The sequence below is a fragment of the Dendrobates tinctorius genome, unplaced genomic scaffold (assembly GCF_039654945.1).
Source record: "Dendrobates tinctorius isolate UK_male_01 unplaced genomic scaffold, ASM3965494v1 ptg000250l, whole genome shotgun sequence".
Lineage (NCBI taxonomy): Eukaryota > Metazoa > Chordata > Amphibia > Anura > Dendrobatidae > Dendrobates > Dendrobates tinctorius.
In genome coordinates this window covers 34,954,605-34,975,811 of record NW_027361917.1, presented here as the reverse complement: position 1 = coordinate 34,975,811, position 21,207 = coordinate 34,954,605, and the positions used below count along the sequence as shown (strand labels likewise).

The 21,207-nt window shown below is 39.2% G+C and overlaps 1 protein-coding gene across 4 annotated transcripts in view; it reads left to right on the top strand.

Moving 5' to 3' along the window:
• Nucleotides 1-21,207, top strand: part of LTBP1 (latent transforming growth factor beta binding protein 1) — a 492,758-nt gene that overhangs the window by 386,119 nt on the left and 85,432 nt on the right. For all 4 annotated transcript variants that reach the window (XM_073557607.1, XM_073557605.1, XM_073557606.1 and 1 more), the window contains 4 exons: nucleotides 240-362; nucleotides 3,402-3,524; nucleotides 9,847-9,972; nucleotides 11,242-11,367. In XM_073557607.1, the coding sequence (XP_073413708.1) occupies nucleotides 240-362; nucleotides 3,402-3,524; nucleotides 9,847-9,972; nucleotides 11,242-11,367 (498 nt within the window). The remainder of the gene's footprint in view (nucleotides 1-239; nucleotides 363-3,401; nucleotides 3,525-9,846; nucleotides 9,973-11,241; nucleotides 11,368-21,207) is intronic.

The following is a 21,207-nucleotide window of genomic DNA, read 5'->3' as shown; positions in this document are numbered from 1 at the left end:
CTTGTTCCATAGCACCTTTCAGACCACCTATTGATCCCTCCTGGTCAATCATTGAGGAGGCCCATGATTTTCTGCCTTGTCCCGTGAGGAGTTCCTATAAGCCATCTAACACATGCAGTTGAACAATTTTTTCAAGGATGTTCTCTGCGATTGAAGACATTAGAGCTATTGGATATATTATTAGACAATATACTATAAAATACATATGAATAACTGTTTTATAATTTATATTGTTACAGACATTGATGAATGTCAGCTGGGTAATTTATGCCTGAACGGCAGATGCCAAAATATAGAGGGCTCCTTTTTATGCTCCTGCAACCGAGGATATCAGTTGAGCCCAGCTAGGGACCGATGTGATGGTATGTAATATTCCGCCTATGATGATATTCTGTGTACATTAAATATACATTTAGGCCATGTAATAATTATAGGGATAACGCACTGCAAATATAAGATATCTGATTTAGTGAGAATTTGCTGTGAGACTGCATCTCTATAAACTTTACATAAATTAATAGTACAATAAACTTTGCAATTTAACTTATTAGAGGAAACTACCTATTTCAACAGCTATTATCCACCTTTCTCTTCCTTCGATCCTTCTCTCCCCTCTGATTTTAAAATTGCTCCATTTCTTAATTTCATGCGAAAATCCATAACTCAATGAGGTATCAGGTTACACCTACTTATATAGAAGTCTATGAAGAAAGGAGGGGGAGAAAGAAGCACCTACAGAGTGAGAGAAAAAGTGATTTTTCTTACCCCATTGTTGGATTCACAGCTACATTGCTCTGTACAACTGTATCAACTGTATAATGTCCTTAATGCCTCTGCTTCTGAGGGAGTGCTACAAAGAGATGGAGGAACAGGATCTCGTCTTCTCTGTGTGTGCTATGTATGGAAGACCTAATTACACCTAGTTGACTAGTATATTCTGCAGAGAGAAGGAACTGGTATGTGATCATCAGAAATACTGCTAACCCATAGGTACACACACCACAGCTTGCTTTGAAAATTAATCTGAAAAGTCAGATACACTTTAATGGACAATTATAACAAGCAACTAGTTTTGGAGAATTCCTAGCCATCAATTATCCACTAACGCCGTCTCCAAATAACATCAATCCAATTGGAAAATTCTATACAAAAATAGTAACCATATGGAGGTGGACATGCTTGGTATCAAATACAATCAATAGAACATAGAATTATATAATAGGTATGGAAGTAAATGCAAGGATACACATACCAGGCAGAAGATGATAGACCTCACGTGGATCCCCTGCCCACCCCAACGGGCGTTTTGGAGAGTTCCTTCCTCAGGGTGACAGGATCGGAAGGAAACAGTGAAGTCTAGCAATGTCTGAAAACTCAGTAGATAGTTTGAGTTGTAACCATTGTGGATGTCATCTTGAAAAGCATTCATGAAATATGTCAGGAGCCTAGAGGTGAAATGTGGTATTATTGGAGGATTTTTAAGTCCTCTTTCTGTGCTATTTCGGTGTTAGGATTTAGTGTTAGGTACCCGTAAACGTGGAGACCTTTGGCACAGGTTACGGGTTCACGTATTTTGGCCAAAATATCAGCTAATACTCCACATTTTTTTAATGTGTTTTTTGCACTTTTTATTCAGAGTGCAGTTGGGCCCATTTGGTCTTATAACCTGCGGTGTCTGTTCACATGGCATGCATTTTGATGGGGCTGGGCAGCCCACCTGAGCTAATAGAAGGGTGTCACTACTAGGCTGGCCTGGATGCTGTGCATGGCCATAGTGTGAACAGCGCCGCATACAAGATTTTTATTGTTCATTAACATACCAGGCAATCGCCCCCTCCATGTATTGGTAGGTTGTGAGCAGTTGTTTCATCGGTATTCTTGCACCTGTGTTGCCATCTTAACTATATGGGTCCACTGCATCCTGATAAACTTAGCATGAGTGCACCCAGTACCATAAATATAGAACTGCATTAGGAGTACTGACCATACAAAGTCACTTTTAGGCCACGTTCTAACGATGAACTTTGGGTAAGCTTTTGATGTTGCAGGTTTTCAGCCCCATTTCTGTACCCATTAAATAAAAATGGGTTAATTGCCTTTGTTTTGAAAAATATGCAGCGTAAAAAACTCACTAAAAACTCATTGTGGGAACATACAGGTGCGTCTCACAAAACTAGAATATCATCAAAAAGTTAATTTATTTCAGTTCTTTGATACAAATAGTGAAACTCCTATATTATATAGAGTCAAAAAGTGACTTTGTATGGTCAGTACTCCTAATGCAGTTCTATATTTATGGTACTGGGTGCACTCATGCTAAGCTTCTCATCCTACTTTGTATTGTTTTATTTCATGATGTCATAAACATTTATAATTTATAATGTTAAATTCTTCTATTCAATATTAAATAATCTCAGGATGTCACCATAGACATAATAGAATGTAAGTTGATTTGTATGTATAAATTGTACCTTCAGATAAAGTCAAAATTACATTATGTGTAAAATAAATGCACATTTAGTCCATGGAATGATAATAGGGCTAGAGTGCTGCAATCACAAGGTAACAGATTTAGAGATGATTTGTATTGACACTGCCTTCTCAAATTTTGTATAAATTAATATAACAATAGAACAAGTAAAATTCAATATATTAGCTGCAACACAGAATATCAAATTCATTACGTACATGTTGGAAATATTACATAAGCAATGACCAATTCTCTTTGCCAACCACATTTCACCGAAATAGCACAGCAAGAGGACTTAAATATCCTCCAATAATAGAAAACAGCAAAAAAGAAAAAAGGTTTACCCGTACAGGCCTCCAGACAAATGCACTATCAGGATGCAGTGGACCCATATAATTAAGATGGCAACACAGGTGCAAGAATATCGATGAAACAACCGCTCACAGCCTACCAATACATGGAGGGGGCGATTGCCTGGTATGTAAATGCACAACAAAAAACTTGTATGCGGCGCTGTTCACACTATGGCCATGCATAGCATCCATGCCAGCCTAGTAGTGACACCCTTCTATTAGCTCAGGTGGGCTGCCCAGCGCTAACAAAATGCATGCCATGTGAACAGACACAAGTCCTCTTTCTGTGCTATTTCAGTAATTTCGTGAGAAGCACCCAATAACCCCAGAAGAAAAATGTTCACTTCTGTAAAAAAAAACATAAACACTCCACTTAGATGAAAAGTCTTTACTTACCTGACAGCAGTGGATAACACAGCGACTACATGCACAGGAGGACATTCACATTACCCGCCATCTCTACCCTCATGTGCCACAGTATGTTTACACTGTTATTGATATATTACACATATTTGCCAAAATTGAAATGTATAGTCAAAAAATGTCATGTAATTTCCGTCTTGTCCTCTCTTCTACAGATATTGATGAATGCCAAGATACAAGCCTATGTGGTCATGGGAAGTGCAGGAATACAAGGGGATCTTTTACATGTATATGTAATGATGGCTATAAGTTATCTCCGGCTGGGGATCAATGTGAAGGTATGATTCAGCCTTCGACCCCAATGGGTCACAAAATATATTTAGATTATTTCCATGTGCCTACATAAAGTATTTCTTATTTCCTGTGCTACTACAAAGAGTCAAAAAGACTCACCGATGCAATCTCAGCTAATGTAACTAGAAATCTAGAATTTATATTTTCTCCAGTACACAAAGGCCCCATCATTAAGACCAGCATTATTCATGATGGAGTCAGACAAGCCTGATTGAATGAATCAGGAGCTTGTGATGAGTGGTGTGCACCTCCGTCTGTTCCTCGCCACGTATCCTACTCCAGTCCCTGCTGGAATAAGGTTCTGGTGAAATGAACACCTCCCCCTCATGAATTTGACATGCAGAGGCTGTCACACACCTGTCCCACGAAGATGCCGTAACATCAAAAGTTGCTAAATTTTAGAGCATCCTCAAATTGTGCCAAAATGTTGCGACTTTTCAAAGCCTTTTATGCCAGAATACTGACGTAATAGCTTTCATGAATCGGCTCATAGTGAAAAAGTCTTGTCTGGAAGTGACAAATGACTGTTATATTGTTTCCTGTGCTGGTGATCTAATTCTTAGCCTGATGTCAGCAGTCATATAGTGGTGGTATTGATGAGCAACATTAGATCTGTGAGCAATAACCAAAGTGATAACCTGATCCAGGAGCTCATTGAGAGAAGGTAGGGTATAATAAATAATGCAGGCCTGGTGAGTAGGATACAGCAACGCAGGCCTGGTGAATAGGGTATAATAACACAGGCCTGGTAAGTAGGGTATAATAACACAGGCCTGGTGAATAGGGTATAATAACACAGGCCTAGTGAGTAGGATAAAATAACACAGGCCTGGTGAGAAGGATATAATAACATAGGCCTGGTGAGGAGGATATAATAACATAGGCCTGGTGAGGAGGATATAATAACATAGGCCTGGTGAGGAGGATATAATAACATAGGCCTGGTGAGGAGGATATAATAACATAGGCCTGGTGAGGAGGATATAATAACATAGGCCTAGTGAGTAGGATATAATAACACAGGCCTGGTGAGAAGGATATAATAACATAGGCCTGGTGAGGAGGATATAATAATACAGGCCTGGTGAGGAGGATATAATAATACAGGCCTAGTGAGTAGGATATAATAACACAGGCCTTGTGAGTAGGATATAATAACACCGACCTTGTGAGTAGGATATAATAACATAGGCCTGGTGAGGAGGATATAATAACATAGGCCTGGTGAGAAGGATATAATAACATAGGCCTGGTGAGGAGGATATAATAACACAGGCCTGATGAGGATGATATAATAACATAGGCCTGGTGAGGAGGATATAATAACACAGGCCTATTGAGTAGGATATAATAACACAGGCCTCGTGAATAGGATATAATAACACCGACCTTGTGAGTAGGATATAATAACACAGGCCTGGTGAGAAGGATATAATAACAGGCCTGGTGAGAAGGATATAATAACATAGGCCTGGTGAGGAGGATATAATAATACAGGCCTAGTGAGTAGGATATAATAACACAGGCCTCGTGAGTAGGATATAATAACACCGACCTTGTGAGTAGGATATAATAACACAGGCCTGGTGAGGAGGATATAATAACATAGGCCTGGTGAGTAGGATATAATAACACAGGCCTGATGAGGAGGATATAATAACACCGACCTTGTGAGTAGGATATAATAACACAGGCCTGGTGAGAAGGATATAATAACATAGGCCTGGTGAGTAGGATATAATAACACAGGCCTGATGAGGAGGATATAATAACACAGGCCTCGTGAGTAGGATATAATAACACCGACCTTGTGAGTAGGATATAATAACACAGGCCTGGTGAGAAGGATATAATAACAGGCCTGGTGAGAAGGATATAATAACATAGGCCTGGTGAGGAGGATATAATAATACAGGCCTAGTGAGTAGGATATAATAATACAGGCCTAGTGAGTAGGATATAATAACACAGGCCTCGTGAGTAGGATATAATAACACCGACCTTGTGAGTAGGATATAATAACACAGGCCTGGTGAGGAGGATATAATAACATAGGCCTGGTGAGTAGGATATAATAACACAGGCCTCGTGAGTAGGATATAATAACACCGACCTTGTGAGTAGGATATAATAACACAGGCCTGGTGAGAAGGATATAATAACAGGCCTGGTGAGAAGGATATAATAACATAGGCCTGGTGAGGAGGATATAATAATACAGGCCTAGTGAGTAGGATATAATAACACAGGCCTCGTGAGTAGGATATAATAACACCGACCTTGTGAGTAGGATATAATAACACAGGCCTGGTGAGGAGGATATAATAACATAGGCCTGGTGAGTAGGATATAATAACACAGGCCTGATGAGGAGGATATAATAACACCGACCTTGTGAGTAGGATATAATAACACAGGCCTGGTGAGAAGGATATAATAACATAGGCCTGGTGAGTAGGATATAATAACACAGGCCTGATGAGGAGGATATAATAACACAGGCCTCGTGAGTAGGATATAATAACACCGACCTTGTGAGTAGGATATAATAACACAGGCCTGGTGAGAAGGATATAATAACAGGCCTGGTGAGAAGGATATAATAACATAGGCCTGGTGAGGAGGATATAATAATACAGGCCTAGTGAGTAGGATATAATAATACAGGCCTAGTGAGTAGGATATAATAACACCGACCTTGTGAGTAGGATATAATAACACAGGCCTGGTGAGGAGGATATAATAACATAGGCCTGGTGAGTAGGATATAATAACACAGGCCTCGTGAGTAGGATATAATAACACCGACCTTGTGAGTAGGATATAATAACACAGGCCTGGTGAGAAGGATATAATAACATAGGCCTGGTGAGTAGGATATAATAACACAGGCCTGATGAGGAGGATATAATAACACAGGCCTCGTGAGTAGGATATAATAACACCGACCTTGTGAGTAGGATATAATAACACAGGCCTGGTGAGAAGGATATAATACCACAGGCCTGGTTAGTAGGATATAATAGCACAATTCTTTTGGGTAATATCTAGTAAAATTCCTTAGATGACCATTTGCGATTTTTTTCAAGTCACTTTTCTTTTGTTGTCTTGTGGTATTAACTTTTTGGTGCCCTATTTATCAAAATGGCATACACGGTTCATAAAATCTGCACAAAATGAAAAATACTCTTTATTTTTGTCTTTTACTTGTTTTGCAACATTTTAGTGCAAAAGTTGCATGTTGCGCTACAACAGTGCAAAATTTGTGCCAAAACATTTGGTGCACAGTTTATTATAATATCACTCCTACAATATTTGTGCAAAAGAAATGTTTTAAAAAAATCGCAATTGATGAATTAGTCAAAAAACATCTAGAAACGGCAACATATAAAAATAAACGGACAAACTCAAATAAAATTATTATTAAAAAAGGCTCAAATTAAAAGAATAAGTAGGCGCAATTGAAAAACTAGGCGTAAATGTAACCATGGATCGGGGCCTTAGTTGTTCTTTAGTGACATCTTTCATGGTTAAAAAATGTTTCAGTATAGTACCGTTCAGTGAACCTTATATACTGATTTTCGGCAACATCCTCTTACGTTGGGATCACTTTAAAATCTGAACACACATGGCAGGTTTACATTACAAAAGGGTGAAAAGCAGCACGAAAGGCCGCAATGTCTCCCAGCAATTAGCTCCACATTACACACACGTTCACCATTGTACATATGATGCCTAATCATAACAGACAGAACCCGTATTATTAACAGCTGCTTGTGGGGCATTGACGCTCGCCCCTACTCATGTCCCATGTGCTCTCCGCACTGACAGATCAATCATGTAAAACAAACATCATAACAAAAATCCTTTTGTGACTTTCCAAGTCCTTTCTGCTGATTGATTCATTGGGTCCAGTGTGCAGTGTGTCCGCCTATTGTTTCCTAATGGCCGTTGTGTGAATATGAGAACAGTCCAAGTACTGTAACTAACAACTGTTTAAATAAAACGTAGAAATAAAACAAAATAAAATTCTGTGATTCAATCAAAAGTAATAAAAAAAACTTTATTTTTGTAAGATGGTTTACATTACCATGAAATCAGCTTTACTAGCTCTGCAACATACTCTTACACAGTTATTGTTAGGGGCTAAATTGTGTCCTTTTTATGGGAGGAACAAAAATAAAAGAAACGTTACATCCATGAAAATGCTTATCGGAAGTGTCTTTTCAGACATCTTTCTTTTTTTTCCTCAAAAATAAAATCGTAGCGGCGTCCAAGGGGAATCCGCCCGAAGAATAGTCAGTTGACGTCAATGCTTCACTTTTTTCAAAGGCTGAAGCGGTTAAAAGAAGTTACAAGAGACAGAGTATATTCACAGCAAGTCGTTTTGACATTGCAGTGCACATGTTTATTCTTTTTTACTTTTTTTATAGTGCTTTACCTAGGCAGGGTCCAGGTGGAAAAAGAAGTTGTGTGCCCATACCCTTCATGAATAAACACTTATTACTTCAAAGGCGCAGTCAGACAACCGTAAAAATCAAGTTCGAAGCACAGTGCGCGGGCTGGCCGGTAGCTCTACCGACCGGAGCATGACAGCTGCTTAGAAATGCACTAGATGGAGGCCCGATGCTATCGCATCAGGAGAGCGGTAATGTCATGATGGGGGCAGGCTTTGCAGCGTCGAGAATCTCTCCCCCCATGTGCTCACCCACCTATCCACTGTCTCTTTCCCCATGTGCTGACTTCTCCCATCTGTGCTCTCTTCTTTGACCTGGCTATACAACAGCTCCTGGGCAGGGGAGGAAGCAAAAGACAATACTGACATTACAGCAGGAGATCGCAGAGGATTCATTTTGTGAGGTAAAATATTTTTTAAAAACAGTCAGTGAAATATTTTACCTCACAAAATGTATACAAAACCTACAAAAGACAAAATGAAAAAACCCTGCTATAATTAAATAAGTAAAAAGCAAAAGTGCATTTAAATCATACAGAGTTCTTAGTAATACTGTATTTGATCAAACATAGCATAAAAGCCGTCCCACCATCGACAAGGTGACTCTGTGGTTGGGGCGGTCCTACACTGTCTAGTATTAATAACCTTATCATGTGTCAAAGTTGACGTCTGTGTGAATAAGGGCAGACTAGGACCGGGTCCCAACCAGTGGACACCAGTCAGGGGAAGCCTTTAAATACAATTTCCAGCTCAGGAGAGGGAGGCCACACCCCAGGTTGCACAGAATGCAAAAATACAAAGAAAAAACACAAAAATTGAGCTTGGTTTGAGTTGGTACACATGCAGCATATAAATGCATGTTCTCATGGCCAAAAAGCATACAAAACCTACAAAAGACAAAATGAAAAAACCCTGCTGTAATTAAATAACTAAAAAGCAACAGTGCGTTTAAATCATACAGAGTTCTTAGTAATACTGTATTTGATCAAACATAGCATAAAAGCCGTCCCACCATCGACAAGGTGACTCTGCGGTCGGGGCGGTCCTACACTGTCTAGTATTAATAACCTTATCATGTGTCAAAGTTGACGTCTGTGTGAATAAGGGCAGACAAGGACCGGGACATTTGTTATTGTACATCCATAGATTGAGAATGAAAGATCAGTCCTGGCGGAGAACAAAGCAGATTTCTCTGATAAGATATATTACACAGTTGCTTATTTGAATGTGTACTATTGATTTATGAAATAAAAGTTAAAACAACGGTTATGCTTTAAAATGTCGACAAAAATATTTCTGTGGATAGTATCTGATATTGGCCCTTACTATGAAATGTTTCTCAGTTTTGACTGTATATGAGGGTCTGGTTTGGGGTGCTCTCACATTGAAAGAATTACAAGTCAATTTGAAGAAATGTTGCCTTCATATAGTTTGAAAGATTTTTCCAATAAATCAAACAATAGATCATTGATTAGATGATTCATTCTTTTAGGATCTTTGTTCGTTTCTTTAGCTGACCAATATGTAATTAATTATACAATGGATCCAGTGTGTTTTCCATTCAGGAAATTCTAATTCTATCTCCATGGCAGCTCCTGCCCGGTAATGTTCACATGTTTGAAACCTGGAGTTCTGACCAGAGGCAAGCTAAACTGTGCGTCATAACTAGTCAGAAGATTTCTAGAAATAGTCATACACAAGTGCACTAAAATCAACTTTTTTTTTGCACTCTTCATGGAAGTTCAAAAAAGAAATTATATTTCCCCAAGCTGCAGAGTAATGTAGTTTCAAAATAATGGGGTCACCCGATCACAAAATAGTTGATCTGTTTGCCAAAAATTTGATTGCAGACATAGATGAATGCCAGGAGCTCTATGAAGCCTGCCAGGGAGGAGGAAGCTGTTACAATACGGATGGCTCTTATACATGCGTTTGTCCAGATGGTTTCCTGCTCATAGATGGAAGAAGGTGTCAAGGTATAGTAGAACTACGGAAAACTGAAATCTTGGAGCTTTGCGGAGAAGGATTTGGTTATAAATTTTAATTGTGCAAGCCAAGCTGAAAAAGACATAAAGCGATATTTTATGAAATCACATTGAAAAAATTAATGTTCTGAGAGTTAAATGAACAAATATTTGAAAGAATATTGCCTAGATATTCCACTGATTCGTATTGTGGCAGAACATTCCTCAGACATCTATTAACAACCCCATTCATACCATATCAAGGCGTGTAAATGTGGGAATTTCTGTACTCGGTGCTCATAGTGGGCACTGATTAAATCTAGATTTTTGGCAAATTATGTTTGCATTTTTCCATTATTTCCACAACGTTGACTTGTCTAACAATCGTGTGATTTCCATAATCCCATGACTTTCCTTCTTGTTGTTGCAATGTTAATGTTAAGGAGTTTATGTTGGTTGCTCAATGGCCTTGGTCATTATTGTGTTTTATTATGCTCTGTTTTTGGCCACTGAATAGTAGAGAATCATCCATGACATCTAATTATGCAACCCAATGGAAATATCATAGGACATTTTAAGCTAAGCCCCATTTACCTCTAAAATTCCTCAAAACTGCCTACAAAATCATGAGGAACGGGAGATGAGAATTGTGTTTTAAGGGGTTTCCAGTTTCGGTAAACTTCTCTCTTTGCTGCAGTTTGAGGGTTGTTTTTAATGACCACTACAGTGTATAAAAAAGCCGAGATCTCTGGAAACATGAGGCGAATTATTTAAATAAAGTAATCTCAGAGCAGTAGGAATAAAATAAGAGCAACAACTGGACACTTGTCCATCTTTAAGGATTTATTTTTTTTTTATAAATGCAAGAATTTGGATCTAAAAAATTATTTTTGAGATTGAGTTCCATTAAAAAGTTTACGCCATTTGGCTTTATCAGGCTCTTTGTTTCTATTCATACTCAACTTTGATGTGGTCTGTGATCATAAGTCATTGATGGAATTTTAGATAATAGAAGACAAATATTGCAAAAATGTCAAAGAAACTCGATTGCAAACATGAATTTAGTTCCAAATGCATGCATTTAAGTAAAAATAAAATGTACCCAAATGGTGACAACCGTTTTAATTGTAGCAATTTAACGCCCCACATTGTCATGCATATAAAGGTCAACCACTCTTGTTTGTCAGGGAAATAAATTCAATTCACTGGTATGTACCTACTTTTATTACTTATCCTTTATGAAGGATTCTAAATTTATTGGAATTGTGTGATCTTTTTCAGATATCAATGAATGTAACAATCCAGAACTTTGCTCTCCAAATGGAGAATGTCTCAACACTGCTGGTTCATTCCACTGTATCTGTGACCAAGGGTTTACTACCACTCCTAATGGGAAATCGTGTGAAGGTATTTTTATTTATTTATTTTTTGCTTTTTTATTGCATTGACCCAATGTTTCAAATGAATAGCAAAGCACTATATAATGTGGACATCAAAGGATCAGCAAAATAATGCAGTTATTCAGCATATATAAAAAGTTGCTTTACTAAAAAAACTCTTTTTGTATGCCCTGTTAGGGCATATTGACATTCTAAAGCAGGTTTTCATTTTGTTACACCAACCACCAGAAAGGATAGGACAGCTTTTGCAATGGTGGTTTTGGCCTAGGCTTGACATGATTGTCTATGGCTGCCAAATGCCCGAGCGAGGTAGTCGTGGGCAAGCTGCTGCTTCTGCTCGCTCTGGCACCCTACATGCAAAACATGTCTCAGTCCCAGTATGCTGCAGTGTGTGGGGTGCATCACACTTAATTGTGGCCCATAGACCTCCACTGGCTCCAGGCTTTCATCTTCCAGAACCTTCGCAGCAAACAACCCAGAGGACACTGAATTTGTTAAAACAGTCAGACTTTTACTTGGCAGCTTTCAGTCATTACAATCACAAGATAAGGCCCAACAGGTTACAGTCTTCCGCAAAAGGACTTAACTCCAGCCCCAGCTCTCTGTAAAGGTAGTGCATCCATCTTGCTATATCCTCTAGCACTAGGAATTAATCTCCACCACAAGCAGTGCACCTGAACTCCGTCACCTCTCAACTCTTAGAGTTTGAGTCCATCTTTCCCTCCAGCTCCACAGGCTTAGTGCTCCCAAATGCCCCTTAAATCGATCTCGAGGTTCCCAGGCCGACAGACAGACTCGCATGGAAGGGTTCTTTGGTATTCCACTGACCCAAGTCACAGGCTCACGCTGTCCCTAGCAGCCTATAGTCTGTGACGGCTGTTGTCACTTCAGCATCCTCTCTCTAACTTGACACTTCCTGAACTTAGCCCTAACTCTCATCTTCCCCATCCCTATTCTGGGCCTGCCATTTCAGTTAACCCTGTCTAGGTTAAATTGTAGCCCCAGAGGGTTTTACCTATTTTACAATAAAACACATTTAACCACTTGGGGTGTCAGAGTCAGAGAGTAGAACATCATCTCCACCACTTCTACACCATGTACTACAGGAAAATGTATGTGCAGCCACAACGACTTACAATGGTTTTATTGTAAAAAGGTGATGTTCTTATCCTTGTGAAGCCACCCCTTTACTATTGTAATAATATAACTTTTACTATTCTTTTGTAATGTAGTACATTCAATTGTGGTTGATTTTCTATTTAATTCATATGATGAAAATGACTGATAATTTTGGATTAGTTTAACTCACTTTTAATTTTTCAAATATTTTTTTCAAATATTCCCTGGCTACGTGAAAGCAAACTTTGTGTCTATACTCAATGCGACCATTATAGATCCTCATAGCTTGTCCTAAATTTTCCAGTTGTTTGAAATGACTAAGAGCAGATGAAGCTTCTCTGACGTAAAGGGTCTTTCTATTACATCTGAGAGACTGCTGAGCACAATGACTGGCTGCAGCGGTCACGTGAAGCATTAAGGGTGTCACTTTTACAGCTGGCTAAACACAAGACGGGTGGAGGAGTAGAGGCTCATAACTGAAATTGCAGGGATTAAAAAGTCAAGTATATACTGGAAAATCCCTTTAAGATATCCCATTCGTTTCTATGGCCAATAATAAGTCTGCAGCAGTGCAAATGTTAGCTTTTCCTCTACAAATATAGAATGTGTTAGCAAACACATGTGAGGCAGGTCATAAACAATAGGTTCATAATGAATTTTATTCCTGGTTAAATTATATCCAAACCACAAATGTTTGTAGAATGGAATATAAAACAGATACCACAAACGCTATGAGCGTGGGTGTCCGCCATCCATGAATGTACAAGTGTGTCCGTCTAGTAAAGGTTTGACTAACATATTTTCTGACCATTAGTTCTCACCAATGTACTGAGCAGAAACATGAAATTCTCACACAACTTATGCCAAGTTTATTCTAAAGGTTTTCACCAAAGAAAGACCTACATTTTTCCCAGAAAACTGAAAATATGTAACAGAATACTGACTTAGTAAAGCCAGGTGTTAAAACGACACCCGTCAATTCCAAGGGAACACCCTCAGAACTGGCCCAAATGCAACAGGAGACAGCAGAGAAGTGGTCAAAAGGAGGCAAAGTCAACCTCGCTTTGTAATAGTTTTTTCATATACAGTGCAGTCTAGAAAAAGAAGTTTAAAGTTATACATTCTTATGCAGTATAATAAAAGCTGAGAAGCAGTGAATTTTCAAAGCTTTTACTTTTCAGCTTGTATGGTGGCAATTGATCATCTGCAATATCCTCCTTTGAATGTCTACATGGCTGACTGAAGCAACCAAGTACTGTATTCAAATGTCTTCACACTGAGGTGGTGCAGTGAAGGGAAAAGTGTTTTTGAGGACCCACTTTAAGGCCTATTGAAATGTCATAATTAACCCAAATAATGCATCCTAAACTAAAGTTTAGAATCAAGATACTAAAGAACATGCTGAGGGTGTAAATCTCAATATAAACCCTCAAACCAACCTCAAGATAAATAATGTATTGAAAAATTCTATACTAAAATTTAAAATATATGAACAAATCTGTCTCGCTAATTCCTATACTATAATGCAACCTGGTTTGGATGCAACTTGAAAAAGACAAGAGATTGTGCAAATGGTGGATATATAGTTCTTAAAACACATACCGTATATTTGTTTCTTTATTTACCATACAACTAAAGGATTAGTAATAAATAGATGTCTCATAGACGCCTCTCCATTACTAAGCCGTGGGCTTGATGTCACCTGACAATACAAAGGCCACATAGATGAACCCCACTTTGCCACCGATACAGGGCAAGTGGGAAGACCCGAGCAAAGCGCCAGAATTTGCACATCTAATAGATGTGCTCTTTCTGGGCAGCTGCAGGCTGCTATTTTTAAGCTGGGGGGAGCCAATATCTATTGCCCCTTACCAGCATGAGAATACCAGTCCCAGCTGTCTGCTTTAGCAAGGCTAGTTGCCGAAAATGGGGGGGGACTCTGCGCCGTTTTTTTAAATTATTTATTTAAATAATTAAGAAAAACAGTGAAGGGACCCCTCTATTCTAGATAACCAGCCTTGTTGAATCTGACAGCTAAGGGTTGCAGCCCCCAGCTGTGAGTTTTGCCTGGCTGGTTATCAAAAACACAGGGGAACCCATGCCGGGTTTTTTTTTAAATTATTTATTTACAGCACAGGAGCGGCTAATGAATACTCCCATCCGCCGCTCCTGCTCTCACTGTTATTATTGGCACTAGGTGTTGGATGATGGGATCAGTAGACCCATCAGCTGACACCAGTGAAGGGAGGTAAACTTTATACCTCCGATCACAGCTGAGCACTCACGCTTTCTTTTGACAGCGTGGGAACCATGGCTCTTTGATCGGCGGGGATGATTTCACCGCCGATTAGGGGCGGTGTTTTCTGCGCTGTCAAGCACATGACAGTGCGACAGACACCCGGTGTTCGGGCAGCCTAATTACCCGAACAGTAACACGGTCTTCCTGGAGAAGTCCATGTTCGGTATCCGTGCCCGAACAGTAGGTGTTCAGTTCGACGTTGAACTTCGCCCATTTCTATCCTTGGCTACTGCAACTGGTTGTGCAGGAGCCGAGAATGAAATGTCCTTCTCGGCATGCGGCCCCATACTTCTCTGTAGGCGGCCGCGTGTTATTGAAAATGGCTTTGCGTGTCAGTGCTGAAACAAGTGTCATAGGTTCTCCATCACGGGTGTAGGAATTAGTGCAACAGATTTGTTCATTTATTTTAAATTTTTGTTCACTTCTACAGTTTTTCACACAGATCTGTGTATCTGCCTGCGTCTTTTACTTCCTATTTCCTATACCTACCTACCTATCTCTGGTGCGCTTGAGTATTTATATACCCAAATTCTATACTAAGTTTAAGCATGCCTCCTGTGATGCCCTTTTCAGATATCCTCATACCTATGTACTGTACATTTATATTTCTGTTTCTGATTTAACCCCTGAGAGCTCAGTGCTATTTATTAGCGTTATTCACTTTCCTGTTGCACATGGAATTCATCTCAATATAAGGCAGAGAAGGAGGTGAATTACTACATCCCTTTTGGCTATGTGCAAACAATGCGTTTTTTTATGCATTTTTCGCAGCGTTTTTTTACGCGCAGAAATTCTCCAAAAACGCAATGGAATACTAAAGCATTGTAACGCAATGACAATCCTGAAGTGTTGTGCACATGATCTGTAAATTGACTTCAATTGAGTCAGTCAAATCTGCAGCGAAAATGCAGGTGTAAAAAGGTTTGCTGATTTGCTATGTATTTGCTGCACATTTGCTGCCAAAAATGCTGCAGAATTGTCAAAGGAAATGATATCAGATAGAGGAAGAGTGTGTGGGCAGAGAATATATGTGAGCGGTGAATATGTGCGTGTCTGTCTGTGTCTGTCTATGGGCCTCTGTCTCTCTGCGGGTGTCTGTGTGTGTGTCTAGTCTACCCATGTGATGAACAGCCAATAGTGATTGTACTTAGGCTTCATCTGATGGGATTACAACTCCCTTCCGGCCATGTTTGCTGTCACATATAACAGAGACATCGTGAGCCGATGATTTGAGAATAGTCTCATAATCCGGTGCCTGAGATCAATTGTAAAAAAAAAAATTGACATAATCACATACAATATACATACTCACCGAATACCTAATCCCTGACACCCGCATCTCCTGCAAGCAAGCAAAAATAATAAACCAAAATATACCGTAGTACATTTAATACCGAGTGTCCCACGTCGATGTCACCTGGCTGCCGGAGATACACTGACAGGAGCTAATTCCTCCCGCAGTGTATCACTGAGCCCCCGTGAGAGTTCACCAGAGTACATCAGCTGATCATCTCCGGTGCTGTCACTTACGGCACTGCTGTGTGAGAAAGTTCTTACACAGCGGTAGTGCCATAAGTGAAAGCACCATAGTTGATGAACTCTGGTGAACTCTCACGGCAGCGCAGTAATACACTGCGGGAGCGATTTCCTCCTGTCAGTGTATCGCCGGAGGCCAGATAGAGCAGTCACATCTCCTGATGTGACTGTTATACACGAGAGATAGTCGTGGGACACTAGTTATTAAATGGAATACGTCAGACAGGATAGTATTATATGTTGGTTTATTATTTTTTGATTGTTTGCAGGAGACGAGGGAGTCGGGATTAGGTAAGTATGGTTACTTTAGATTCAATAAAGGAGTCTGTATGATTATTTAAAATGAAAGACTTTATTCTGGCTGTGTGTTTGTTTACCATATAACTATAGGATTAGTAATGGAGAGGTGTCTTATAGACACCTCTCCATTACTAACCTATGGGCTTGATATCACCTGACAAAGCAAAGGTGACAGCAACCCACAGATATGAGCCCCACTTGACACCGCTACAGGGCAAATGGGAAGAACAAGGCTAAGTGCTAGAATTGGCGCATCTATAAGATGCGCCATTTCTGGGGCGGCTGAGAGCTGAAGTTTTTAGCCTGAGGTAATGCCCAGGCTATTAATATCAGCCCACAGCTGTCTGTCTAGTCTTTGCTAGTTCAATTTTATAGGAGACCCCATGTCAATTTTTTCCAGAGGTTCCCCTGTAAACTAGCCAATAAAGGCTAAGCAAACATCTGTGAGCTGATATTAATAGCCTGGGAACCTTTATAACTATTGACTCCTTTTCAGAAATCTAACATCAGCTGTCGGCTTTCCCTCTGCTGGTTATGAAAATTATGCGGGAGCCCACGCAATTTTTTTAAAAAATTTTTTTGAAAAATAAACAGATTTTGCATTTAACGCAGATTTCATACAGTTGCTATTTTGTTACAGCATTTGTAAGTTAATTATGCTAATGCTCCTACATAGGCTGGTGTGTGTGTGTGTCTTTAACTCTTTATGTGCCGTTTTATTAATGAGAGTACCTGGCTGACCCCTGTACATTACTAAACTTCAGGCTTGGATATATATATATATATATATATATATATATATATATATATATATATATATATATATATATATATACATACAGCTCTGGCAAAATTTAAGAGACCACCACATCAAAACCCTGTCATGGGCAGCCCCTTCTCCAGACCTGAACCCCATTGAAAACCTCTGGAATGTAATCAAGAGGATGATGGATCATCACAAGCCATCAAACAAAGAAGAACTGCTTACATTTTTGCACCAGAAGCAGTGTGAAAGACTGGTGGAAAGCATGCCAAGATGCATGAAAGCTGTTTTTAAAAATCATGGTTTTTCCAGAAAATATTGATTTCTGAACTCTTCCCGAGTTGAAACATTAGTATTGTTGTTTCTAACTGTTTATGTGTATGTCTGTTCAGGGTTCTAGATAATAAAGTCCCTTGGTTATAGCAGTGTAAGGCTACTTTCACACTTGCGTTTTTTTGCTGCGCGTTTTTTGCGCAAACAAAACGCCTGAAAAAACGCATCATGCGTTTGTGTGCTTTTTTTTGCGAGTTTTGGTGCATTTTTAAAAAAAAAAACGCATGTGCTTTTTTGCGCATACGTGCACATTACAATGCGCACGTATGCGCACCCATAGACTTTAATGGGTGTTTTGCTGTAAAAAAAAACGCATTGCATGCGCATGCGTTTTTTTGGGGCAAGTTAGACGCACAAAAAATGCAACAGAATGCACACTGCAAAAAAACGCATGCGCATACAAACGCGTACGTGCGCATATGTAAGCGCACATATGTGCACCCATGTTAAAGTATAGGGGAAAAAACGCATGCTAAAAAGCAGCGCAAAAAGATGCAAGTGTGAAACCAGCCTAAGCTGTGATCACACAACTTTAGGAAGTAGTTTATATCAGTTAGTGTGTCTGCAGGAGATGAGGCAAAACCAGATGTATAATATAAGCTAGAACAATGTTAGCGATAGTAACCAGAACTTGGCTTCAGGTTGGTATTTTATAGAAAAAAAACCCCAGAAGGCTCAGTTCCTATTTAGAAAACCTATGCCCCTATACAGAATGTGTCTCCCCATCCTTTGACACCTTTTATCCCCCTCCCTCATTTAACCATGTGTACACTGATAGCCAAAAGTTTTCAGACTGCCACAAATTACAGTTTTCACAAACTTCGCTGCTTCAGTGATTTTAGGTCTTCAAATCAGATGGATCCTTCTATATTTACTGAAGTACGATTATAAGACTTTTGTAAGTTTTTAAACTTTTATTGACAAAGAAAATCAATTATTATAGTGTTGACCGTTATTTTTTAAGAACTCTGCAGTCCAATCCTTGTACTTCCTGCAGATTGTCAGTTTGTCCTTGATGATTTGTTACCGAGACAAGGCTTTTTTGCTGCCTTTCTGAATACGAGATCAGTGTCCAGTTCTGCACTGGTCTTAAAGGGAACCTGTCATACCCTCCAACCCAGCAACATTGACTTATTTATGAGTAAATTCCCTGCCTAACCAGATCTGTATAACATTTTTCTGTACAAATGAGGTCCAAAGAAGCATTTCTAATGTCCCCTTTACCTATGCTATAAAGGGCTTTGACTAATCGATGGGTCGTCATTTTCACCAGACTAGTCAACCCTCTTTCCATGTTATCACGCCCCTGTGGTCATGATAACATAATGTGCACAAATCGATTTACTTACTGGGTCCACATTCCAAGTGAAATAGTAAAAATATGTCATTCCTTCATTGTATTTTTTACATTCTTAGGTTTGCAGTAAAAAGACCTGATAACATGATTCTGCCGGTCATCATGATTCAGTGCTGTTAAGGGCAGCTTCCAGCTGTATAACACAGCTGGCACCCACTTTGTATCTTGCATGCTGAGCCCCTGAGTCCGTTCCATACACAGGCACCTGACATCTGCAATACATGGGTTAAAATAATGAGATCTTGCTAGGATATTTAATTTCTGAGAATGAAGCTGACCAAATGCATGTGTACCACCGCCTCTTCTTCTAGTTTTTCCCTGCTTAGTGGCACAGTCAACTGATTAGGGCTGCACTGCAAAGCCCTGAGCTCCATTATCACTATCAGTGGGGGTCCTAGAGGTCCAACACTCACCTGTCAATAAGTGATATGGCATCACTTTATGAGATGGAAACAACCCAATTAAAAGGAAGCTGTCAGCAGGTTTTTGCTATGTAATCTGAGGGTAGAATGAGGTAGAGAATGAGACACTGATTTCAGTGATGTGACACTTATTAGGCTGTGAGCTGTTGTTTCAATACAGTGACTGTTTTATCAGCTGGAGATTATCACCGCCTGGACTGGTGCCCTCATCATATTAATAAAAACAAACCATCAAACTCATCACCATAAAGTTTATCTTTCATACCGCGCGGAGAGAGGGAGCACAGAAGAGGCACATATTGTTAGGGTTTCCCACTTTTATGCAATGATATGTCACGCAGAATGTAAATTACCCCCCCAAAAAAAGTGTAAAATATCTGGAATTGCATCATTGACTACTGTTTATTAAATTACTGTCTACTGCTAGCGGCCTTTTTATAAAAGAAAATCCTGGCCCTGTTAGTGAGCTACGCTCAGCCAAGTTGACGAGAGATCTTCTGTTGAATATTTATCTATCCTGGCTGGTATTTCGAGAACTGCTGTAAAGTGGTTTTGACTCTGGATTCACTAGAGAGTTGTTGGAAAAGAAATACTTAGACTTAATGTTGATCTTGTTACCATCTGTTAATTCCATTTCTGCTTTTAAAAGACCCTTACCACAGGTCTGCTATCCGAATTAAACAATACATCTCATGCTCGCGGAGTCTCCGGCCTCACGTCTCAGAATACATCTGTGCGGAAAAAAGAAAAATAAAGCTCATTTTGTGGAACAGTGGAACATTAGGGAAGCAAAGTTCAATTACTATTGGGACTGCATGGAAGAAGTGTAACTTATTAACAGCTACTGTAGCGGTGGAGCTGCCAACTCCTACAGATGATTTGGTGGGAGCCTTTGAATTATTATGAACATGCACTGAGCTATACAGATAGAGGTGATTACAGTGGAGACATTTTATGTCTGGACGATTTCGACTAAAAAAAGTTTTATTGTTCCCCCCCAGGAATCTGATCACTTCTCTGGGTACACATGGTGCGAATAAATAAGAAAAATAGCGTCTAAAAAAAGAGAAAAGTCAGAAATGAAAACATTCACGTGCACGAGACAATAAGTTCTTTTCATTGTGTTGGTCACGAGCACACATTTTATTTTCATCCGCCCTTGCATCATGAGTTTTAACTTTTTAGATTACTTGTATTAATAAATCAACATTATATTATTCTGATCCATTCCCCGGGGATTTTCCTACTCAATAAAACAATCAAGCACAGACGAAAAAGAAAAAAAGAATATTCTTTTTCCATATGGAATTATAATATAAATATGCCATAGGATATTAATACACATTAGTATTCATTTAATGTCTGAAAGTTTCCATAGTTAATGTGCTTATGCCGAAGCTTGGTTTATTTTAGTATAGAACTTTCAATGTGATTTATCTAAATAGGAAAAACAAAAGCTTCAAAAGAATAATGTATTAAATGTACAATGCCAAAAATATTATATTTCAATTTAGAGCTAAGATGCATGCTAAGTTTATTCTATTTTAATTGCTAATCTGTGTCAGTTGACTTTTATGAATATTAGCAGCTTTTCTGTTGTAACGCATGTTGTAATGCATGGTGCAGGAACAAAAATGAAACTTAAAGGGAATCTGTCAACACAATCTATGGAGAGATGTAAATATCCTGCACTACTGATAAATGACAAGTCACAATGA